Raw genomic sequence first — 24,888 nt, forward strand, 5'->3', positions numbered from 1 at the left:
CAAGTGCAAAGCCAATAGTATCACCACAGATGATCGTGAAGTGTATTGCTTATGTTATTCTGTGAAATGTATACTATACTGCAGGGGTAGGCAACCTTAGGCACCAGTGCCAACATTGGCACAAAGGAGGGTGATCACTGGCACATTGGCAAGTGTGTGAGAGAGTATTTTTGGTTTTAAATAAACTATTTAAGAAAATGAGTCAAATCCCTCACATTTGTGTGTAAATTACATCCTGCATTCCACATTCATTAAAACTGAACTCTGTTATTGCCCCGAGTATAATGATCATTATAACAACGTGAAAGAAAATATTTAAAAATAAGGAAAAACTTTATATTTGTGGACAAGCAAAACATGTCGGACTTTTTACGTGGTGTCATTAAAATTAATTAATGTTGATATGGCACACTGACTATCTAGAAAATACAAACATGGCACTTCATTTAAAAAAGGTTGCAGACCCCTGCTATACTGGTCACTTGGGGAGTGAAAAGTACTTTTCTGCATTCAGCCAGAATTTGGCTTACAGTAGATGATCACACAGGGGGAGCTGTTAAGGGTATAGTGTCTTGCCCAAAGACATGTTGGGCGAGCTGAGGGTCCAACCAGCAACCTTCCGATCTACCCACTCAGCTACAGCTGCTCCTGGGTCTACAAAACGTTCAGACACTTTATTTGTGGATTGCATCCTTTCTATATAATTTGAGTTAAAAACATTCGCTCTGAAAGAATATATATTCAAAGACAAGCTCGTAGTGAGCTGGTAGTTCTGCTATTTTTCAACATAATGCTTAAAACACCGAAAGGGGTTCCCGTCCTGATTGGGTAAATTCATATTTTCTGTCTACACCAAATCTCTTCGCGGTTCAAGTGCTGAACGCCAATTAATCTCACAATAGACGTCCTCGATGTGTAACCACCTTTAGATTGGACCGTCATATCAGTCCCTATACGTTTAGTGTTCTGCATGCCCTCCATTAGTTGGCAGTGGCACAGAGCCGGCTGCGAGGCCATGTGAATTTGATGGGCCTCACGTGCACTGCACATACGCGTGCACGCTGCGAGCCCCATGCAGCCAGCCTGATCGATGGGGCGACGCCTGCGCTTCCTTCCTCTCCCGTTCAATATAGGAAGGAGTGCGGCCCCAATATGGCCACCGGTGCTATCGATCCTCACTGTGTGTGTGTGTGTGTGTGTGTGTGTGTGACGTGTGTGTGTGTGTGTGTGTGTGTGTGTGTGTGTGTGTGTGTGTGTGTGTGTGTGTGTGTGTGTGCATGCAGTGTGTGTCCTGCGGTCAAGGACAAAGGAGGTAGTTTCTGCTGATACATGTCAGCAGAATGTAGACCCCATATATATTGACTGGCAGAGAAAGGAGAGATGGGGAGGAAGAGGAAGTATAGGAGACTGCAGGAGGCAAGGACAGGAGGGGAAGAGGAGAAGGAAGTGAGGAGATAGGAGTTTAGCGCTGTATGACTGTTAACTTTTAAAGTATCGTTGGAAATGGATAATTTTTTCCTTTACTTAGCCTGGAAACTGATGTCAAATTGACAACAAATGTGAGTGCATTTAAACAACACGCAAACGCTTGGCTTTTGGAAAAGGTTCCTTTAGGAAAAGAGGTAAACTTACAGGGTTGATGTTTTTTGTTTTGTCACAAGTTTTCTTTCTTTAGTATTGGGTTTAAGTGTTGCATGTGAGAGGACCACAAAGGAAGGAAGGAAGGCAGGCAGGCGGGCGGGCGGGCGAGCGGACAGTGTCAGGAGGAGAAAGACAGATCACAGACGGGGGAAGACAGAATAATGAGTGGTTGAATTCATAGACAGTGAGATGGGTAAACATACCGTGTGTGTGACTGTGTGTTAACTCATCTCAGAGTTAACACTGATGCTTCTGCTGTAAATTGTCTTTGCTTTGCCTGCTTGCCTCCCGCTCTCTAATCAATGTATTTCCACATATTCGATCTCCCGTCCTTTTACCATTATCCATTTGTTATGCTTTATTTCCGCTTTCATGAATTCATTGCTCTTTCCGTGCGGTCTGCACTTTCTGGCTATTGCTTCTCTTTCATGCATTCCGATGTCTTCATTCGATTACCTTTATTGATTACTGCTCTACAGCGGCGAGGCAACGCGCCAAGGAATCCATTGGAAATAAAAGGAATTGATGGGTGGTCACTTTTCTACCGCTTCCTTTCTTTTACTTACTGTGTGTTGGTCATCCTAAAGGAGCACGCTCCAATGCTCCCTTAAGTCAAGGGCATTTATTCACTCGCCGACGCCACACACACCTCAGGACAGAAGATATTCCACATGCATGGTCTCTCTCTCTCTCTCTCTCTCTCTCTCCCTCTTTGTGTCTCTCTTTCTGTCTCTCAGAGGCATAATTTCATAGGCGATTCTAAAATATTGCTTTATCGGCTTTATTTTTTTCAGTAGCCTCAGTTACTTCAGCACCATGGACAGCAGCTACAGTTACTTATGACCATGGACAGCAGCTACAGTTACTTATGACCATGGACAGCAGCTTCAGTTACTTATGACCATGGACAGCAGCTACAGTTACTTATGACCATGGACAGCAGCTATAGTTACTTATGACCATGGACAGCAGCTACAGTTACTTATGACCATGGACAGCAGCTACAGTTACTTATGACCATGGACAGCAGCTACAGTTACTTATGACCATGGACAGCAGCTACAGTTACTTATGACCATGGACAGCAGCTTCAGTTACTTATGACCATGGACAGCAGCTACAGTTACTTATGACCATGGACAGCAGCTACGTACAGTTACTTATGACCATGGACAGCAGCTACAGTTACTTATGACCATGGACAGCAGCTACGTACAGTTACTTATGACCATGGACAGCAGCTACAGTTACTTATGACCATGGACAGCAGCTTCAGTTACTTATGACCATGGACAGCAGCTTCAGTTACTTATGACCATGGACAGCAGCTTCAGTTACTTATGACCATGGACAGCAGCTTCAGTTACTTATGACCATGGACAGCAGCTTCAGTTACTTATGACCATGGACAGCAGCTTCAGTTACTTATGACCATGGACAGCAGCTTCAGTTACTTATGACCATGGACAGCAGCTACAGTTACTTATGACCATGGACAGCAGCTTCAGTTACTTATGACCATGGACAGCAGCTACAGTTACTCATGACCATGGACAGCAGCTTCAGTTACTTATGACCATGGACAGCAGCTTCAGTTACTTATGACCATGGACAGCAGCTTCAGTTACTTATGACCATGGACAGCAGCTACAGTTACTTATGACCATGGACAGCAGCTTCAGTTACTTATGACCATGGACAGCAGCTACAGTTACTTATGACCATGGACAGCAGCTTCAGTTACTTATGACCATGGACAGCAGCTACAGTTACTTATGACCATGGACAGCAGCTTCAGTTACTTATGACCATGGACAGCAGCTTCAGTTACTTATGACCATGGACAGCAGCTACAGTTACTTATGACCATGGACAGCAGCTACAGTTACTCATGACCATGGACAGCAGCTATGTACAGTTACTTATGACCATGGACAGCAGCTACATTTTTTTTGTACGATATTTTTGTGGCTTTCGCCTTTATTTTATTTTTGAGTGGTGCAACCACTCCAAGGAACAGCTTTGTCCATGTCCTATGCCTGTGTTCACCTATGTGTTCACCTATGTGTTCACCTATGTGACTATGAGCATCATATAATGAGTACCAGTAGGGGCGCTGTTTGCCAGAAACAGAGAGAGAGAGAGAGACAGTGCTGCACTGTTGTCTGCTAAAGAGAGAGAGGGGGGGGGGGGGAAGGGGAGTTGCACCACTCGGTTCACACAGGTGTGATTTTTTATAGAGTGATACTGTAGGTATACAGTAGGCTGGCAGGAAATGGGGAGAGAGATGGGGGGTGACATGCAGTAAAGGCCGCCGGGATCAGGAGTGGAACCCGCGGCACACTGCCAGACAAGGTGCCCAGACGGGATCAGGAGTGGAACCCGCGGCACACTGCCAGACGAGGTGCCCAGACGGGATCAGGAGTGGAACCCGCGGCACACTGCCAGACAAGGTGCCCAGACGGGATCAGGAGTGGAACCCGCGGCACACTGCCAGACAAGGTGCCCAGACGGGATCAGGAGTGGAACCCGCGGCACACTGCCAGACAAGGTGCCCAGACGGCTACGCCTGCCGCCCGGGCCGACAGCAGCTACAATTACTTCAGGGCCATAACGCACTTAGGCAGCAGTTATAGACGGATCCACAGAGGGGTGCCCTATGGGGAGGCCATAATAGCTGAGGTGTACCATTGACACAGCTTGACGCCTCAGTATTGATTGCCTGCACCTGGCCTACAGGGCAGGGCTCTGTAGATAATATAGTGACAGTTACTTCTGACCATAGGCAGCAGCTGTAGTGACAGCTACGTCAGGACCATGGACAGCAGCTGTAGTCACAGCTACGTCAGGACCGTATACAGCAGCTTGTGTCTCTGTCTCTCTCAGAGAGAGATTCATACTTTGTCAAGTAGGCTGTATTAGAATTGTCCAGAGGATGGGTCGACAAACGTATCCAGACTTGCAAGGCGCACCGTCTCTCCGATCTGCACCAAACTTGACTGAATATTGTTCAGGGGACTGCCATGAAAATAATACTAAATCGATTACTTTGGGCACTACAGCAGTGTTTAACTTTTAAAATGGCCATTCCTAGTTGAGCATTTCTCTGATCAGTGCAATATAGATCTTGTATGAATAAATGGACAGAATTTCCCTGCTCTCTCTCTCTCTCTCTCTCTCTCTCTCGCACGCACGCTCTCACAACCATAATTTCCCAGAGGTGGAACAGTGGTGAGATGCTTCACACGGAGCCAATCAGTTGGATTCACTCATTAAATCAATCAATCGGTGGCTTTCTCTCTCTGTCATGGGAAGGGCAGTTAGACAGAAGTTGAACCGTGTGTGTGTGTGAGTGTGTGTGTGTGTGTGTGTGTGTCAGTCTATTGCTCTGAGTGTATGTGTTCAAAATACATGCACGCACACACACACACACACACACACACACACACACACACACACACACACACACACACACACACCACTGAACACCAAGGATTGTATGTCCTATAAGTATAACCACATTCAGCAATGGTACAATGGTACAAGTATTATACTCATCAAGTACACAAATGTATATAATATTAGTAAATGGTGTATTTATATAGCGCCTTTATCCAAGGCGCTTTACATAGATTGTGCATTACATTCATCCATTCACACACACATTCATACACGGATGGCGCAGGAAACCATGCAAAGCACCAACCAGCACATCAGGAGCAATTAGGGGTTCAGTGTCTTGCTCAAGGACACTTCGACACTGACTCTGGGGAAGCTCGGGTTCGAGCTGGCAACCTTGCGGTTACCATCCAGCCTGAGCCACTGCCACCCCATTCTTACTACTACTACTCCTACTACTACTACTACTAGTTGTAGTAGTAGTAGTAATAGTAGTATTTTAGTATTTTTCAGAAATATATAACAAATCGTAGAAATAGCAGATCTGTAGCTATTTTCACTGTATTTGAAATAGGGTTCAAGTGGTTGATGTATTTTTCCCGTCCTAGAATTGAGGTGGAGTGAGTCAAAAGTACAATATTTTTCTTTGAAATGTTGTGGAGTGAAAATCATGAGCTTGCAAAAAGAAAGAAAGTGTTTCTCAACTTCTCAAGTAAATGTATAGTTGCTGTGCACCACTGTTCCACCATTCCAACGTTTATATGAATCGCACTGAGTTATCCCTTGGACATGCAGGTGTTATTAAAAGCTCTATTACAGTTAATGCAGGCGTGCTTTTGGCACAAGTACACTGCAGCTTTAGCAAGAAACCTGCCAGCACTCCCAGGCGCCCATGGCTTTAGGCCATTTCTCGCACGCACAGCCACGCACGCACACACAGCCACACACACAGCTTTTTCGAGCTCCTGGCTCTCTCTCTCTCTCCTTATCTCTCTCTCAGACAGAGATGGAGTGCTCTCATTGGCAGGATTAGATTGGAGGGAGAAGGGTGAGAAACGGAGAGACGAAGATAAAGAAGGTGTGAAACGGAGAGCCAAGTTCACCTCACCCCAAACTTTATGATGAATGCTGTCAAAGTCAGCCATGTGTGTGTGTGTGTGTGTGTGTGTGTGTGTGTCTGTGTGTGTGTGTGTGTGTGCGTGCGCGTGTTCACGTGTGAGATATGGATGCACATTTGGCTTTCCGTGCTTTAACGCCATTTAGACCCTGACTAGAAGGTCTCTAAATCACTGTGAGAATGATCTGTATTCTGGATGGCCATTTGGGAATGTGTTGTAAATACTTGGAAGTGTTGGCGGTTAAACGCGGTCAAGGGTTGAAACCCCACTTGTCCGACTATTAACATTATAGACCCGTCCTATATAGATATTTTAGACCCATTGGAAAACTAGCTGTAAAACAAAAAAACAACAAAAGTACTTTGTACTGTCGTTGTCCCCACGGTCCATCTGGAACTAGTGAAAATAGCAGATGTACAAGATCACAACGTGGCGCGAAGCTTGTAGATCGTCTTTTTATTTATGGCATTTCCTTGATTTGTTCGTTTGTTTGTTTTAAAATGAAATGTGATGTTTCGTCGTGACCCGTAAAACTAGTGCTGTAAAACACTGTCCACACAGTCCATCTGGCATGTACTTTGAATACATTAAATGTACTTTGAATACATTAAATGTACTTTGAATACATTAAATGTACTTTGAATACATTAAATGTACTTTGTCGCTGTCCACACAGTCCATCTGGCATGTTCTTTGAATACATTACATGTACTTTGAATACATTACATGTACTTTGAATACATTACATGTATTTTGTCTCTGTCCACACAGTCCATCTGGCATGTACTTTGAATACATTAAATGTTCTTTGAATACATTACATGTTCTTTGAATTCATACATGTACTTTGTCTCTGTCCACACAGTCCATCTGGCATGTACTTTGAATACATTAAATGTTCTTTGAATACATTAAATGTTCTTTGAATACATTAAATGTTCTTTGAATACATTACATGTACTTTGTCTCTGTCCACACAGTCCATCTGGCATGTTCTTTGAATACATTAAATGTACTTTGAATACATTACATGTACTTTGTCTCTGTCCACACAGTGCATCTGGCATGTTCTTTGAATACATTACATGTACTTTGAATACATTACATGTACTTTGAATACATTACATGTACTTTGTCTCTGTCCACACAGTGCATCTGGCATGTTCTTTGAATACATTACATGTACTTTGAATACATTACATGTACTTTGAATACATTACATGTACTTTGTCTCTGTCCACACAGTCCATCTGGCATGTTATTTGAATACATTAAATGTTCTTTGAATACATTAAATGTTCTTTGAATACATTAAATGTTCTTTGAATACATTACATGTACTTTGAATACATTAAATGTACTTTGAATACATTACATGTACTTTGAATACATTACATGTACTTTGTCTCTGTCCACACAGTGCATCTGGCTTCTCGTTGCCGGCGCCGTACTACCAGCCGGAGGAGGATGACGAGCGGCCCTTCATCTGCTCCCTGGCGCCCGACAACGGCATCATGTCCTGTGTGGACGTCCCCGCGCGCCGCGAGGGAGGACAGTCCTGCTGCCTGGACAAGGAGGACGCGCTGCACCGCCAGGTATGGACTTACTTTTGGTACTTTAGGTACATTTTGAATTCCGGGCTTTTACTCCTAACATTGCATTTCTACATTGCAGTATTGATACTTTTACTTAAGTTAAAAGCGTGGTGCCTGCCATGCCTTGCAGGCCCTGGGCCTGGTCCCTGAGCCCCTGGCCAATGGCAGCGGGGGAGCGCTGGGCCTGTGCATCAACTGGAACCAGTACTACACCCGCTGTCACCCCAGCAGCGTCAACCCACACAAAGGAGCCATCAGCTTCGACAACATCGTCTACGCCTGGATCGTCATCTTTCAGGTTGCGTGTGTGTGTGTGTGTGTGTGTGTGTGTGTGTGTGTGTAAAATGTTAGGGAGTGACTAGTGGAGAAGAGATTGAGTAGTCAAGTAATTTTATGCTTGGTTGCATTCTGAAAATATCTTGCTCACAACACGCCACAGCAGCTATTTTCACCATGCAAGTGTAAAGATATAATACATTTTAGTCGACTAAAATAAAATAAACTAATCTTGGGATATTTAGTCAAACTAGACTAAAACTAAACCAATTCAGATGTCGAAAGTGTGACTAAAACTAAATGGACTTTTATTCAAAAGACTACATTGCTGTGTCTTTCTCCCTCCCTGTAGGTGATCACTCTGGAAGGCTGGGTGGAGATCATGTATTACGTCATGGACGCCCACTCCTTCTACAACTTCATCTACTTCATCTTCCTCATCATCGTAAGTCACTTGCACAGTATTTATAATAGCCACTATACGCTGCCCAGTCACAATATGTGACTAAATTTGACTGAGGGACTGCCAATGGATTTTTTTGAATTTTCTTTTTTTCATGTCATATGAAAGCAGGGAATCATAGCTTCAAATTGACATAATGGTCTTGCAGAAAACAGCGAGTTGAGAAAACAGGCTTGAAAGGTTCACTTCTGTGGTCTCTAACATTACACCTAGCTACATGTTTAAGCATTTATTTCATATTTACATGTCAATTTCAGCCCTGACACTTATTTCAGACATGCTCTAGTATGTGAAGAGTCCGCCTGTGCTATTAACTCTTTTTGGGAAAAAAATAAAACGTTTTTCTCCTCTGGTGAAAAGCTGGAATTTGCGCGATGGCAGTCTCTCAGTCAAATCTGGTCACATATGTCAGTGGCTCTCAAACCTTTATAATTTCAAGGACCCCCCTGGCCCATAACCCTCAGAGTTACAGACCATTTGGAAACCACTTTGAGAACCACTGACATCGTGACCCAGTTGAAACAACAATGCTGTTATTTCTTCTTACATTTAAATCTCGAGTAACAAAATACGGTAATTAGATACATGTTTATTAATGTGTGAATCCGTTCCGGCTTCTTTCTGAGGTGCCTCAATCTGTTGCCATGGTGACGTGACATTCAAAAAAGATCGTATTATCTTAGGAGGCCGCGGCGCTCTGGCATAATCAGCTGATACAGATAAAGTGAAGTGTTACCATGGCCTTGAGCCTGTGGAGCTGCATCTCCACAGGTATTTCCATTGTGCACGTTACAGGTCTCATCACATTGTATAGATCGTGGGGGAGATAGGTCCCCGAGAGGCTGATTGCAATATTAATAGACTTGTAAAAATCAATAGGAGCACCGGAGAATGTGAGCCCCGAGAATCCATTTCCAAAGGGAGATCACGCTGTGTACATTTCTCCCCAGTGGGAGGGAAGGAGAGGGAGGGAGAGGGAGAGGGAAAGAGAGGGAGAGACAGAGGGGAGAGATTAGGGGGTTTAAAAGAGGCCTGTCGAGATGTGTCAAAAAGCTAAAAGCGAGGATGAGAGAAAGGTGCAAAGGGAGGGCTGCGTGTGCTAGAGATGGAAAACTGTTCTGTTACAATGTGTCAGAGAGAGAAGGAACACTCATGATATGTGTGTATGAGAGAGAGAGAGAGAGAGAGAGAGCGCAGCGATGGGCTGTCTCGTGGCGTGGCCCATCTCCTTTTATGAGTGTCCATGTTTTATGAATAGTATAAACAAGCGCTGCATGCAGAAGACGGCTGAGAAAGAATGGTTTGGGGCGACAAAACAAAATGGTGCAGAGATAAAATGCTACGAGGAGGACAGCACCAAGCAGGAAAGAGAGTGCATTGAGGGACGGTGACGTGAAATGAGACAGAAAAGGAGGTAATGAGGGAAAGTTTATCGAGGCTTGTTCAATCAAAAGAAGTGAGTGATTCCCCCATGGGGATGAAATGAATAAGGAGGAGGGAGACATGGATATAAAGATAGATGGACAGGTGCAGTGAGGGGTGACAGACAAGGAACAGGATGGCACCTGAATAAAGGGACGGCACGCCAAGGGTCTTCTGGTACTGTCTCGCTCCCCTGTGCCGTGGTGAATGTCGGGAGGCCCACACTCTCGGCATGAGTGAGCAAAGTTCTCTTAAGTTAGCCTCGTCTCGGATTCCGCTTGGTGGCGAGCCCTGAATCCAATGCCACTGTGGCCACAGTATTAGCATCAGCATGCAATTAGCCGTCTTTATGCCTTAGTGCGAGTTCGGCGCACCGAAGAGCACAACGCAAAGCAGAAGTAGCAACGTTAAGTGGTTTATCAGCAGTCTTATATAAGAATATGCAGATGATATGCTGTTTAACGAGCATAATAATACGTCCTGTATTTATATGTATAATATATTTCTGCTGTTGGGAAACTCCTCCCGACAGCAACGATATTATGTATACATATATGATCATTAGTCATATTGGAATTACTTTAGTCACAATGACTAATTGCATATAAATTCTGCGCTATTCGGAGGCTCTTGCCAATACGCATCCCTAAGGCTAATCCCCTCTGGGCTCCATGGGTGACATGGTCCATTAGAATAGAAATGCTGTGCCCCCTTTGCACCATAGCATTTAAGAGATGTGTCGGCTCCCCTTTGCACCATAGCATTTAAGAGATGTGTCAGCTCCCTTTGCACCATAGCATTTAAGAGATGTGTCAGCTCCCCTTTGCACCATAGCATTTAAGAGATGTGTCAGCTCCCTTTGCACCATAGCATTTAAGAGATGTGTCAGCTCCCTTTGCACCATAGCATTTAAGAGATGTGTCATCTCCCTTTGCACCATAGCATTTAAGAGATGCTGTTCCCCCTTTGCACCATAGCATTTAAGAGATGTGTCATCTCCCTTTGCACCATAGCATTTAAGAGATGTGTCATCTCCCTTTGCACCATAGCATTTAAGAGATGTGTCATCTCCCTTTGCACCATAGCATTTAAGAGATGTGTCATCTCCCTTTGCACCATAGCATTGAAGAGATGTGTCATCTCCCTTTGCACCATAGCATTTAAGAGATGTGTCTGCTCCCCTTTGCACCATAGCATTTAAGAGATGTGTCAGCTCCCTTTGCACCATAGCATTTAAGAGATGTGTCAGCTCCCTTTGCACCATAGCATTTAAGAGATGTGTCATCTCCCTTTGCACCATAGCATTTAAGAGATGTGTCGGCTCCCTTTGCACCATAGCATTTAAGAGATGTGTCATCTCCCTTTGCACCATAGCATTTAAGAGATGTGTCATCTCCCTTTGCACCATAGCATTTAAGAGATGCTGTTCCCCCTTTGCACCATAGCATTTAAGAGATGTGTCAGCTCCCTTTGCACCATAGCATTTAAGAGATGTGTCATCTCCCTTTGCACCATAGCATTTAAGAGATGTGTCAGCTCCCTTTGCACCATAGCATTTAAGAGATGCTGTTCCCCCTTTGCACCATAGCATTTAAGAGATGTGTCAGCTCCCAGCATGCATTGCCAGACGGTGCCTCTTTACAAGTTGGCCCGAAGACATGGAGTGAAGAGAGGAGAAGAGAGGAGAGGAGGGGCGGGGCTGTGGCAGGGAGAGGAAAAGGAGAGGAAAGAAATAATGAGGGGAAAAGGAGTAAAGAGGAGATATGAAACCAAGCTGAAATGCAGATTGTTAAAAGAAAAACAGAGAAGCAATGTCAATGCCTCGCATTTTAGCACAGCAACCATGGGGAGGAATCACCTTCTAATCCCCCAAATCGTTCTACTACGCTGCAGTAGACAGGAACAAAACATTACACAGAGTGAAAGATTTGGCCCGAATAAGCACCTTGTTACTCTCCCACCTCTTTCTGGGTATATATTGGCCTGTTTCTTCTGTGGCGTTTGGGGCTATAAGAGCCATGAGTGTAACACTAAACCTCTCCTTGGCACATTCTGTACTCCTAGATTGTCACTGCCAAATGCAACTGCCTCTTGGCAGCACCTCTCCGGGGATCACAGACACTGGGCCTCAAATTGCCGTGTAATCACTTCTGTCTGGTCAATGGTCCACTGCCTCTGCTTTGGTTGGAGGCTTCGTGTGGCCGTGTTTCGGCTGAGTTTGTGTCCCACCACATGGCGAAACGTATTTTAATTAACACCTTGCTGCTACGGCCGGGTTCATGGGGACTATTTTATTAACACCTGATACTAAGGCATTACCTCAAGCTTAGGACAGCTCTTCCCTCCCTCTAATAAAAGTCAGTACCACCGCCGGAGCGGAACCCAAATGAGGTTCTGAGAACCTTATCTGAAACTGAGCCGTAGCGTATGTGGAAACACATCCACAACCTGTGAAATACATGTCACGGTTTAATTGGTACATGTAGTGGAAAAGAGCCATATGTCAACATGTAATCTCATTCTTGATGGGTTACCAGATTGATCAGCATGTGGAGTTCCAGGGGGTCCCCAGCTAAATGATAGTTAGGAACCAAATGGACCCGTATGGTTCTGTCTACTGTGGTGCCAGACAGTGTCACACTCTTGCAGGATGAAGCAGGGCATTGATTTACGCAACAACGGCTGGGCCAGGCTAACCATTCACCACTTCTTAACCTATCTTCATATAATTGGTACTCACTAATGTTCATGTAATAATAATAATAATCTACTCAAATCTGTGTCTCATAGGAGGGCTGTGGGCAGTTCAGAAACCCATCTTCCATTGACATCATCGTTAGTCAGATTTTAAAACAAGATTTGTTTTAAATTATTATTATTATCGTGGGAATAATGGCTTCCATTATCGCATTGCAACTTTTCAGGAATAGAAAGCCTGCAGTTTCTATTAGCTTGGATTCTCCATCGATGATGTCACTGTCACTCCCATGAGACAAAGACAAAGAGTAGAATTGTTTTTGGTTTTTTGTATTTTATCATGAACATTAGTGAGGACCAATTATATGAAGAGTTGAAAAGTGGTGAAGTCATCCTTTAAAGCCTAATTGGTTGCCCGGGGTCCCCAGGCCAGCTATAGCGCTCTATATTTGGTCCGTTACTTTTATTTCCCCCACCAAATATCTTAGCTGATCTACAAGCTCACAATGCTGCGCAACATTTTACATTGTGAGCTTGTAGGTCAAGTATTTTCTTTCAGTTTTTTGGTCTGTTTTTGCTTTGTTAAAGTAAGTCTTAAATTGCACAACAGCATACCCATATAGTAATAATCATTACTAGAGTTTGTTGAGGTCTTCCCTTCTTTCCACCTCTTTAGTAAACATACATTTCTTTTTCGGCAGGATACAGGATAAACAAGTCAAATTGGAAGGTTTATATGTGTGTGTTTGTGCATGCACTCACCTTTCTCTGTGCTCTTGCGTGTGTGTGTGTGTGTGTGTGTGTGTGTGTGTGTGTGTGTGTGTGTGTGTGTGTGTGTGTGTCCACATACATGCATAATGTCACAATCATCTGAATGTGTTATTCAGACTGCTCTCTGATTATGCACAAGGCTACCAGTGCCTACTGATCAGAATCCCAAAACACACACACACGAGGCTGGAGAGAAATCAAAGCCCTGCACACCTGCAGACCAGCCTTCTTCGCCCGATCGTCCCATATGGGAGGTTCTCCTCCCTCTACACTGCCGACACCGTGCAGTGAGGGCACGCTGGCGCACACTGGCTTCATTATTATTATTATTATTACACCACTCTTCTCTGTCCCTTGCTCCTCACTCTGTCCTGTCCTGTCCTGTCCTGTCCTGTCCTGTCCTGTCCTGTCCTGTCCTGTCCTGTCCTGTCCTGTCCTGTCCTGTCCTGTCTTGTCCTGTCCTGTCCTGTCCTGTCCTTGAGTTGCAATTGGAATATGCACTGTACATGTGCAATGTTTAAGTCTGCAAACTTTCCTTTTGGTACCAAAACTTCAACTTTCTTTGACGTGTGTGTGTGTGCCTCAGACGTGTACGTGTTCATATTTTGTAATGATCGAAAACCATCCATCCGGTCAAAAATCTGCCTCAATCCGTCGCGGCAGGTTTTTGTACAGGGATGTATCTCGCTAATCTCTATCGACCGTACCGTGGCCGATAGCCAGCGGTCCCACAAGAATTCCTATTACCACTGCTAAAGGGGTCAAACACAGGGTCCCCACGCACGCTCTTTCATCACATCACGAGCCCTCCTTTACCTTCCTCTGGCACCAGAGGAAAGCAAATGAAAGATCACACTAGGCTACACCATCGCCGCACCGAAGATTCAGTAACAGATTGATTGATGGACAGAGAGGTGTCAGTGAGAGGATGGAATCACAAGGGGGAGGAAATGGAACATGATGCGTGGGAGTAAGAACATATAGAGGGGGGGAGAGAGAGAGAGAGAGAGAGAGAGAGAGACAGAGACAGACAGAGAGACAGAGAGAGAGAGAGAATATAGAATGAAAGAATGACAACAGGCTCTGGGCTTGTGTTGGCTCAATCTGTCTGCTCCGATCACACTCTGGCTGGTATGTAGCCATGAGCCCCTGAGGACCTTTAGCACGTGCGCTAACATTGCCACGGGGAGATTGGCACACGTCAGTATCGACTGATGCATGTCAGAGCTATAACTCCTTTGCTGGCGAAAGATAGCAGGTCCTCGCCCGCTGGAACGGTCTGATATCTTTCATGTATGTTTATTTTTTTCTTCCCTGAAATGTATGAAACTGCGCTGTGTTATACCCTTCCTGGAGGAGTTGCAACTGACTGTAGGGTGTGTTTATTGTTGCTGTTGTGGTGCTAATCTTCCCTATAGCTAAGTTCATCACTTCCTCATTTTCTACCCAGAACAATTGGTTCATTAGGCTAGGCATCTGTGTGGCGGCCATTACTAATGCACAAGCCATTGTACCCGCCTAGAGCATCACAGGACTTGGATCATTTACAATTGGCTGCATTAACAGCTGTGTGTATCTGTATTCACTCAATGAGATCCTCGTTCACTTTCTCTCCTTGTTATGATTTAATCTGCATCCTATTTTCTGCCGCCATGCAACCCACTTCCAATCCATTATTTCAGCCCTCAATATAATATTGTTGCTGGGGTAGATCTCCACATTGTATTTTATTAGTTTATTTTATATTCCCCATGAATCAATATTCGCCCTTTATGTCTGACTCGACTGACAACCTAGAGGTTTATGTAATATATTTATATATATTATCCATATTATGGAGATCTGCGTATCTATCAGTTCAAATATATATCATTCTGGGCGGGTCCTAGACATAAAATAGTTTGAGAACCACTGACATAGAAACATAGGTTTATCAGAAAACTGTCATGATTGCAGAAGGCATTTGTATCGAATCTGTTCTCAGGTCTAAATGGGTAAAACATTTGAGTAATTTTTCCACCATAATTTTTGGGGGTCCTTGACATGAAATATTGAGAACCACTGACATGAAAACATGAGGGGTTTTTTTGAAAAAAATACATTAATTTTAAAATGTCGACGTCAGGCCTAAATGGTTTAAAGCATTATGTTATACCACAGATTGGCTCGTTCTTCATGATCAACCTGTGCCTGGTGGTCATCGCCACGCAGTTCTCTGAGACCAAGCAGCGCGAGCACCAGCTGATGCAGGAGCAGCGCGCCCAGTGCCTGTCCTCGTCCACGCTGGCCAGCATGGCGGAGCCCGGCGACTGCTACGAGGAGATATTCCAGCTGGTGTGCCACGTCCTGCGCAAGGCCAAGCGCCGCTCCGCCGCCCTCTACTACACGCTGAGCGGCAAGCCGCCGCCGCCCCCTCCGCCCAGCCGCGTCCACAGGAGGAGGAGGGGGGAGGAGGGGGGAGGAGGAGGAGGAGGAGGAGGAGGAGGAGGAGGGGGGAGCGCCAATGCTGACCACCATCACTCGAGGCCGCCCAGACGTGAGTATATTTATATAGGAGGACGTTTTAGACCGAAAGGGGCCATTGGACATATTTTCGTGGGAACGTTTGGTAGGCTATTTGTTTCATAATTATGTGTAATGAAATCATAATAGGCAGCACTTTTCCTCACTCGCTAGAATTGAATTATGTGATACAGATGTGCCGTTTGAGAACTTTGGATTGCCAGTGCATTGTCAGAAACAGAACATAGTCAGTGAGAAAGGGGGCATTGCCAACGTGTTATATGTTAGTTCTATATTCAGATTCCCTGAATAGATAGAGTTGCACAGCTGGACACTGCTTTTCAGTAGCAAAGCAGTAGAACTAGCAAGGCTAATCAGTGAATAAAAACCTGCAGGGAATGATCAGGAAGGTGTGAAGAGTTGGAGTGGCACATCTGTAGGAGGACATTTCAGACTGAAAGCCCCCCCCCCCCCTCTTTCCCTCCAGTATCCCACTGTCCGCACCAGAGCAGGCCAGACCACGACTCCCAGCCGCTGGCCAACTCCATCAGCCTGTCGGTCACCGAGAACCCCGAGGACTGCCCTCAGTGTGCGGCGCTGGCGCTGAGCGAGGGGGCGGGAGGAGGAGAGACCGCCGGCGTCTCGACCAATGGGCAGGAGGAGGAGAAGGAGGAGGAGGAGGAGGGCGGGGCCATGGAGGAGACGGACGGGGAGGGGAAGCACCTGAACGAGAAGAAGAGGAGGAGGAGGAAGGGCGAGGTGAAGAGGAGGAGGAAGAGGAGGACGTGCTGTGGACACTGCATGGACCAGTGGGACAGCATGAGGAAGAGGCTGTGGGGCATCGTGGAGAGCAAGTACTTCAACAGAGGCATCATGATCGCCATTCTCATCAACACCATCAGCATGGGCATAGAACACCACAACCAGGTGACCGCACGCACGCACACACACACACACACACACACACACACACACACACACACACACACACACACACACACACACTTGAAATGTTTCTTTATTTTGTCTGCATAATCTGTCCCATACCTTGTACATGCACGTCTATTCTATATGCATGCAGTTACAAAGTGCATATAGACGGCATTGTTACATTACAGTATAGTTGACATACTTGTCAGACACAGCAGACACAAATCATGGGTAAAGGAAACGCCTCCTCTAAATTGAGCAGCTTATAATGGCTGACACTGAGCAGTACAGTACCTTGCTAACTGCTTGGCCCTCCTTGTGGAGAGGCCGGCCATTTGTATGCCCCTCATAACCAACTTGTGCACATGCCCTAGGCTGCCAAAGATGAAAACTAAACGTTCTGAGCCTATAGCTGTGAGATGGTCTGCTCTAGCTGTTAATATTTCAGCACTTTGGTTAGAAAGGCTTCCTCCTTCGTCTGCAGTCAAATGTCCAGCTGACCTCGAGAATGAACAGTAAACACCTCTCTATCCTTCCTTCCTTCCGTCCTTCCTTCCGTCCTTCCTTCCGTCCTTCCTTCCTTCCGTCCTTCCTTCCTTCCTCTTGTATACTGTATAGTACTTCCTTCCTTCCTTCCTCTTGTATACTGTATAGTACGTCCTTCCTGGTCTTAAATTCAGCAGTATACCGTCACTGTCTCAGGAATTGTCGCCACACTCGCACGCCGCTGCGGTTGGCTACAATATTATTTGCGTCCCGTCTCGAGACTTTGCAGTGTATTTTTTATTAAAATAGGCCTATTGAGATCCGTGTGCCCGTTGCAGGGCCAAATCACTGATGAAATCCACTGCAACACTAATACAGTATATACAGTAGTACATTACGAGATGCAGTATTCATGGCCCGTAGTTGTCTTAAATGCTCACTGCTCAGTTTTTAAAGTCACAGCACGGTGCCTCCACTGCAGACACTGTGAATTTACCACGCAATTAAATAAACCATCCGCTAATATTATAATTATTTAAGTGTAACTCAGAGAATGTACAAATGTAACTGAATTAAGTTAAACATTCTTGTACGTTCTCAGAGTTATATAAAGCCTGAGTGAGTGTTTAATATTTTTTCCTACATAAACACAGTATCACTGCAGCAACGAAACCCCCCCGCATCCCCCCCCCCCCCCCCCCCCAGTAGTTATCGCCACTGGCGGAGGATCATGGCTAGAACACACGGTGACAACATGACATCAATTCAGAGTATACGCCGTGTGGGCGGCGGGAGCATGGCAGTCAGAGCCCTCAGTCCTCTGACGGCACTGTAAACAGTTAAACGTATACAGTAAGAGACCCAGAGGCATGGCTGGCTCGCTACGCCACTGGCCGTGCTCCTCACAGACAGACAGCCAAGCAGGTGTCTGAGGGGGAGAGCAGGAGCACTGTGCCAAGAGCACGCACGCATGCATGCACGCATCGTGAACACAGGCGCAAACGAAGGCGTGCAAGGCGTGCTGTGTGTGCAAGCATGCACACACAGCACTCACACTCATACTCACACGCACACGCACGCACACACACACACACGCACACACACACACACACATAGAACGCACAAAGGCAGACGCACAAACGTGTGCATGCACGTGCACTCACACATAAACACCTGCAAGCTACCACTAGCTCTTGCATAATGGAGCCCCCCTCCCTTCTCCCCCGATTGTTCATCGTCAGTTTAATCGCTGTTTCAACAGAACACACACACACACACACACACACACACACGCTCACCCCTGCACCTCCCCTCCCCTCCCCTATCTCTCTCATCTGCCCCAAGTCTTTACTCTTTTCACATAGAAAAGAAGAATTGTTTCATCTCACCTTCCGGGTCTCCTAAAACCACAGAGGAAGAACAAGAGATAGAAAACTTGACAGAGGAGAGAAAGAGTGCGAAGGAAGCGATGGAGACTTTTAAGCTCTCTGTGTGTGTGTGTGTGTGTGTGTGTGTGTGTGTGTGTGTGTGTGTGTGTGTGTGTGTGTGTGTGAGTGTGTGTGTGTTGGGAGGGCAGCATCCTCACTTCCCACGGGCTCACACAAAGGCAGCCATGGGAGAGCTGGACTGTCTTTACCTCGTGTGATTTTGTGTCTAAATGTGGAACTCTGTAGTCTGCCAAGAACCGCCTACCTAACCACAGAGTGGAAATGCCCACATCAAAGCACAATATGGCTTTTTGTGCATGCAAGCAATAGCTGTTTTTGCTATTTTCATTTTGATAGTGAAGGTGGTTGTCTGTGGATTTACATTTAATCAATGAAAAATAATAACAAGAGCATGTGAAAAGTATTTAAGATAATATGACCTTTATTAATCCCCAAAAGCAAATTCAGTTACAAAGCGCACAGGTACTGTTCTGTAGAGGTCCTGCTTCTCCATATTCTAGCCTTTTGTGTGTGTTTTTCATAAATCAACGCCTGATCATACTACAGATACAGCGTCACATGAAAAGTATGAAAAGTAGCAGATACACAAGCCTCGAAACTTGGAATTTTGAACAGATTTGGACATGAGGTTTCCACCCGGCTGACAGACTTTTAGGTATGACCTGGATGTCCTAATGATAAGCAGTGCAACTGAAAGGACGCGTCTGGGAACCTTGGAATGGCAGCCTAATGGGGGTCAGAGAAAGGAGTGGTGAAGGGTGTGTGCATGGTCCTTGAGGGTGGAATCTGCCTTTCTTCTCTCTGCATGGCTTAGAGATCTGAGAGTAGCGTCTGAGTGGTGCAGGTGGTGAGAGTAGCATCTGAGTGGTGCAGGTGGTGATCTGGGTTGCTTCTTTGATGATTTGTGTGAGTTTTTGAGAGGCGCTAGACCCTCCTATATACAGGTTTAATGTTTGTTTTTAGTTCAATGTTTGTTTTAAAAACGCCATTGACAATGAAGAGAAATTAATGTTTGTTTTGTCCCTAACACAAACATTAAATCCCATTAACAATAAAGATAATTTAATGTGTATTTTGACATAATGAGTTACATTATGACGTACATTTTCCATTCATTTGTCAATGGCGTTTAACAAACCATGGCACGGTTTGTTTTATACATCACCATTACATAATATATTAGCGCCCATCACTTCACACGGGTGTGATTTTTTTGTGACTTTAAGCCAATGCCATTTGGGAAGGACACCCGGTTGGGAATGCATTTGTGGATTTACAGATTATATATTTCTGGACAACCAGCCAATTCAATTTAGCATCACTCCCTGTGTGTCCTGTGATTGAAGGCCATGAGTCAGCTCGAGATACATGTTTGGTTGATTGATTGAATACTTTATTAGGCAGACATGTAAACCGTGGAGTACAGTCAAACACTTAGTCTAAAAGGATGCAGTCTTGTTTCCATTCAAGTACTGGGTATTCAATTCATATCATAGTTTATCATAGTGCAGGGGACACATTAAGAGATGGACAGACATGCAAATGCTGTGCATTAAAGGTGCAGTCACATATTATAAATATATTATACTAGAGGTTGTAAGTTATGGTATGTTGGAATTTAGTTGTACCAAATTTAGATGGATCCTCTTACTTGTACCGTATGTACTGTATGGTGTTCAGTGACATTATAAGAATAATAACAAAAATCACACACGTGTGAAGTGAGGGACACTCTTATCAATCATACATCATCACATTCCGTGTGCAGCCAATCAAATCATCACATTCCATGGAACGCACAAACACACACAGCTGGGTATAGGAGGGGCTAGAGCACCTCAACACGAGTCCGCACACCACATGAAAGGTATATAGTTTACTTCATCGGTAACGTTTGGAGCCGACCAGGCACCCAGCCTAGTGGCTTTTAGACGTGTGTCTTGGCTTTTTCCAGCCTCTCTTTATCAAATTGGTGTTCAGTGTCAGCCACGTCCATATAGTAGTGATTTGTGGATTCAGGAATATTTCTTGGACAATCGATCATGTGACCGACTTCCCAATCAGCGCGCGATTCCCTCGGGACTGCGTTGTGGACGCCGAGTTTGCAGTCAGTCGATTATCGGTTCTCTATATTCCCTCTGGACTGCGGTGCGGACGCCGAGTTTGCAGTCAGTCGATTATCGGTTCTCTATATACCCGACAGACAGACAGACAGACAGACAGACAGACAGAACAGACAGACACTGTACTGTCTGTAAAGTAAAATATATTCTGGTGGAGTGGTGTTAAAAATAGAGGGAAAGATGCGAGGTCAAACGCGCAAGTGTGTGTGTGTGTGTGTGTGTGTGTGTGTGTGTGTGTGTGTGTGTGTGTGTGTGTGTGACTGTGTGTGTATGCTTCGCATAAGGCATACCTACCATAGATACATTTGGGACTCAAACCCATTAAACTGGTTGTCAACAATGTTAGTTAGGGAAGTTAACTTAAGTTTTAACCCAATGGATTCTAATCAAAACTTTTTGAAACATGGAACGCCAGGGGGCCCTAACCCTGCTATGGGATTATGGGAATCAAATATTGAAGTTAATTATTATTGAGACTTTGCTGACTAATTGTTCTATTAGTTATGGGACTTGAATCCACAACAACAACAGGTCCCACACCAATCCAGGACATAATTAATGTAAGACATATTATTATTATTTCAGTCAGACAACTCACGGAATAGATTTAACCAATATTTATTATAGAATGAGAATACAAGTGTACATATGATATTTATCTTGGGCTTGGCGTTCGGCTCTGCTGCATTTACTCCCTGCTCGGCACGATTAACCATCAACCATCAACTACTTGCCCAAAATAGGGACTAGGTTGAAAGGGTTTTGAAGGTAATGGGACAATCACATTCAAGCCTCTCCCGTTCACTAGCTTTCTTTAGACTTTGTATGCATGACATGAAGGAATTTCAGGTCAGATCCACAATGGGCCCACCCAAGTCACTAGGATGAATGTCATACAGGTCAGATCCACAATGGGCCCACCCAAGTCACTAGGATGATTGTCATACAGGTCAGATCCACAATGGGCCCACCCAAGTCACTAGGAGGATTGTCATACAGGTCAGATCCACAATGGGCCCACCCAAGTCACTAGGATGAATTGAGGGCTAGGAGGATCAATGGAGCTTGTCAGGACATTTTTTATTCTTATTAGTTTCTTAGTTCAGGTTCTTGCCCTGCTCTGTGCCTGTCGGTAGTCAGAGGAGTAGGAGAAACAGCATAATATCCAAAATAACAGACTGTATCTATTCAAGTTATTGTTGTAAACACCAAGCTCCCTGGATTTATGAATACCCAACACCAGGCATCCGGAAATACAATTTGGTATAGAAATCATTTGGATAAGAAGATTAAATTCTACTGTGTAATGGTACTGCACTGCACTGACTCCAGGATTTGATCGATCGTGCCCTATTTTTACCCATGGGCACTCACTCACAAACTCTGCACCTTTGGTGGGAACTTTTCGTTGAGACGGGATATTCAGAAAAATCTATGCGTCTCTCATGTTGACTTGTAACACAGTCCACAGAGAGTATAACTACAGTACTGTTTTATGTTTTAGTTTTTCTTTTCTTTATTATTTTGGTCTGTATATGTATTCCAAAACTAGTGAGTACTCTGCTTAGCCCCCCACAAAAAACACACTGACCAGTGCCTCCCGAAAAACCTTTCTCACATCGATGTAAAAAGGCAATGCCTATAAAAATGAAATAAGAAAATCAGGCCACTGTTAACATGCCCTAAATGCAAATTCAATACTTCATTCCACTCAGGGAGACATAACAGGACAACAATCCAGATAAAAAGATAAGTCTCTCTTACTGACATAGTAAAGGGACAATGCTCGGTATGAGGTGGCAATTTAGGGTGATGTTTTGTCTTATTTCCATAATCTGTTCTTTCTTCCTGCTTTCATTATTCTGGCCTATATTCATTCCATTGCAGTGTTGTTCTCATCTCCTGACAGATGCCTTCTACTAAAAATGTCTCACTATACTTGTTCTTTTTAATTATTATTATTAATTTAGTATTTTCACTTGTAGTACTGGCACTGCAACAAGATAAGACTACGACTTCTGGTACTTCCTCTCCTCTTTTTTGCACAATAATAGGGTGTGCAAAAGTACATTTGAAAGAAAGAAAGGAAGAAAACAATAATTACCCTATTGGCCTGAATTTAAGAAGTTTTTTTCCAATGGAAATATCTTAAAAAAACATGGTCGTATTATAATCGGGGACTAGACTTTTTGACATTCAATGTTCTTTTTCCACAAATGAGACTTGAAAAATGGGGATCGTCATATAATCAGAGTCGTGTTATATATTATTACCACTGATGATATACTTTCTTTAATTTTGCTTTCATTCCAGTTATTCTCCTACGATGTGAATCATTTTGAACTGCACTGTGCATGAGATATTAATTCAGATCAACTTGCCTTGCCTCTAATATTGTACCTCTTGAAACGGTGACTGACTCTCCGGACTCACTCATACACCCCACCCCATCCCACATCCCCCATCTCCAAAACTGCTCCATGTCCATCAAAATACAATAGAACGGGGGGGCACACTGCACACAACGTATTTGCATTTACTTTCAACATCATCAGTTGTCGTAGATAAGATAGCAGATGATGTGTGTGCATCTTGATTTCATTCCCCGGCGACAGAAGAAAGAATACGCAGCTCAAGTGACTGACAGTTTAGATGACAATCTACTCAGTAAGAGAGGCGGAGGAGCGTGCCTTCCGCCCACGCAATTGTTCGCGCCGCCGTCGTCTTCTCTTGCAGCAAACATGGCGAGATGATAGCTTAGAAGATTGTTTATTGTCAGTTTAATCGCTGTTTTCAACAGAATCCCCCACCCTCCCGTCTTTCTCTCTCTCTCTCTCTCTCTCTCTCTCTCTCTCTCTCTCTCTCTCTCTCTCTCTCTCTCTCTCTCTCTCCCCTCTGCCTTTGGTCTTTAATTAGAGCTGTTTGTCTCTTCCTCTACACGTTTCCGACTATACTTTTTGTTCCTTCTCCAACCTGGTCTGTCACCGGCTGCCTCGCTGTTCTTATTTGTTGTTCCCATTTTGTGATTTGCCAGCCCCTGTCCGTTTAGTTTATAAAATGGTAAATCGTGGCATTTATTTATCCAAGGCGCTTTACATAGATTGTGCATTACATTCACCCATTCACAGTTCACACACACATTCATACACCGATGGCGGCGGAAACCATGCAAGGCACCAACCAGCATCAGGAGCAATTAGGGGTTCAGTGTCTTGCTCAAGGACACTTCGACAACTCCCGGGTCAGTCAGTCAGTCAGTCAGTCAGTCATTCAGTCAGTCAGTCAGTCAGTCAGTCAGTCAGTCAGTCAGTCTCTCTGTCTGTCTGTCTGTCTGTCGGCCATCCTTCCTCCATTGCACAACATGCACGCACGCACACACACGTTTGCAAGTGTTTAAATGCTGGTTGTATTCCATTGGAAGTTGTGTTTTCCTGTCACAACAACAACACACAGATCCTGCGGCTGTGTTTTCACATATTCTTCCCCGCAGCAATCAGTGGGAAGCATGTGTCTCTGATGATGTCTTGGTAAAGTTCCACCTACTCTCGCGTGGCGGCCACTCTCTCAATGGTGAGGCTGTGTGCTGTGTACATAGTCATGGATGTCCTTAGTTTGGAGTCAGTCACAGTGATCATGTATTCTGCTACTTGCTACTGCTGTGTATTCTGCCTTCAGTGCCAAATAGCATTCCAATTGGCTCTGGATTTGGGTTCATTCTTTCCAATGAATGTGTCTGATGTTTTTCTTTTTGTTTTCTTAAAATGTTGGTTCACTCTGGTGTGCTTTCTGTCTGGTGGCCATGCGTGTGTTTCAGTCCCAGAACCAGCTGGCTGATGTGGCATCTCTACTCTCTCTGTGGCTGAGGGCCATCTCTACTCTCTCTGTGGCTGATGTGGCATCTCTACTCTCTCTGTGGCTGATGTGGCATCTCTACTCTCTCTGTGGCTGAGGGCCATCTCTACTCTCTCTGTGGCTGAGGGCCATCTCTACTCTCTCTGTGGCTGGGGGCCATCTCTA

At 44.7% G+C, this 24,888-nt stretch overlaps 1 protein-coding gene across 1 annotated transcript in view; it reads left to right on the forward strand.

The window, feature by feature from the left end:
* The window catches only part of LOC308323308 (voltage-dependent T-type calcium channel subunit alpha-1I-like), a gene marked incomplete at its 3' end in the record, with an annotated part of 202,182 nt that overhangs the window by 97,059 nt on the left and 80,235 nt on the right, over positions 1-24,888 (forward strand). Inside the window, exons 6-10 of the mRNA XM_080775029.1 lie at positions 7,579-7,753; positions 7,884-8,051; positions 8,382-8,474; positions 15,543-15,918; positions 16,372-16,811. Coding sequence (XP_080631155.1) covers positions 7,579-7,753; positions 7,884-8,051; positions 8,382-8,474; positions 15,543-15,918; positions 16,372-16,811 — 1,252 coding nt within the window. The remainder of the gene's footprint in view (positions 1-7,578; positions 7,754-7,883; positions 8,052-8,381; positions 8,475-15,542; positions 15,919-16,371; positions 16,812-24,888) is intronic.

The sequence above is a fragment of the Protomyctophum bolini genome, assembly GCF_963924005.1.
Source record: "Protomyctophum bolini genome assembly, chromosome: 11".
Classification (NCBI taxonomy): domain Eukaryota; kingdom Metazoa; phylum Chordata; class Actinopteri; order Myctophiformes; family Myctophidae; genus Protomyctophum; species Protomyctophum bolini.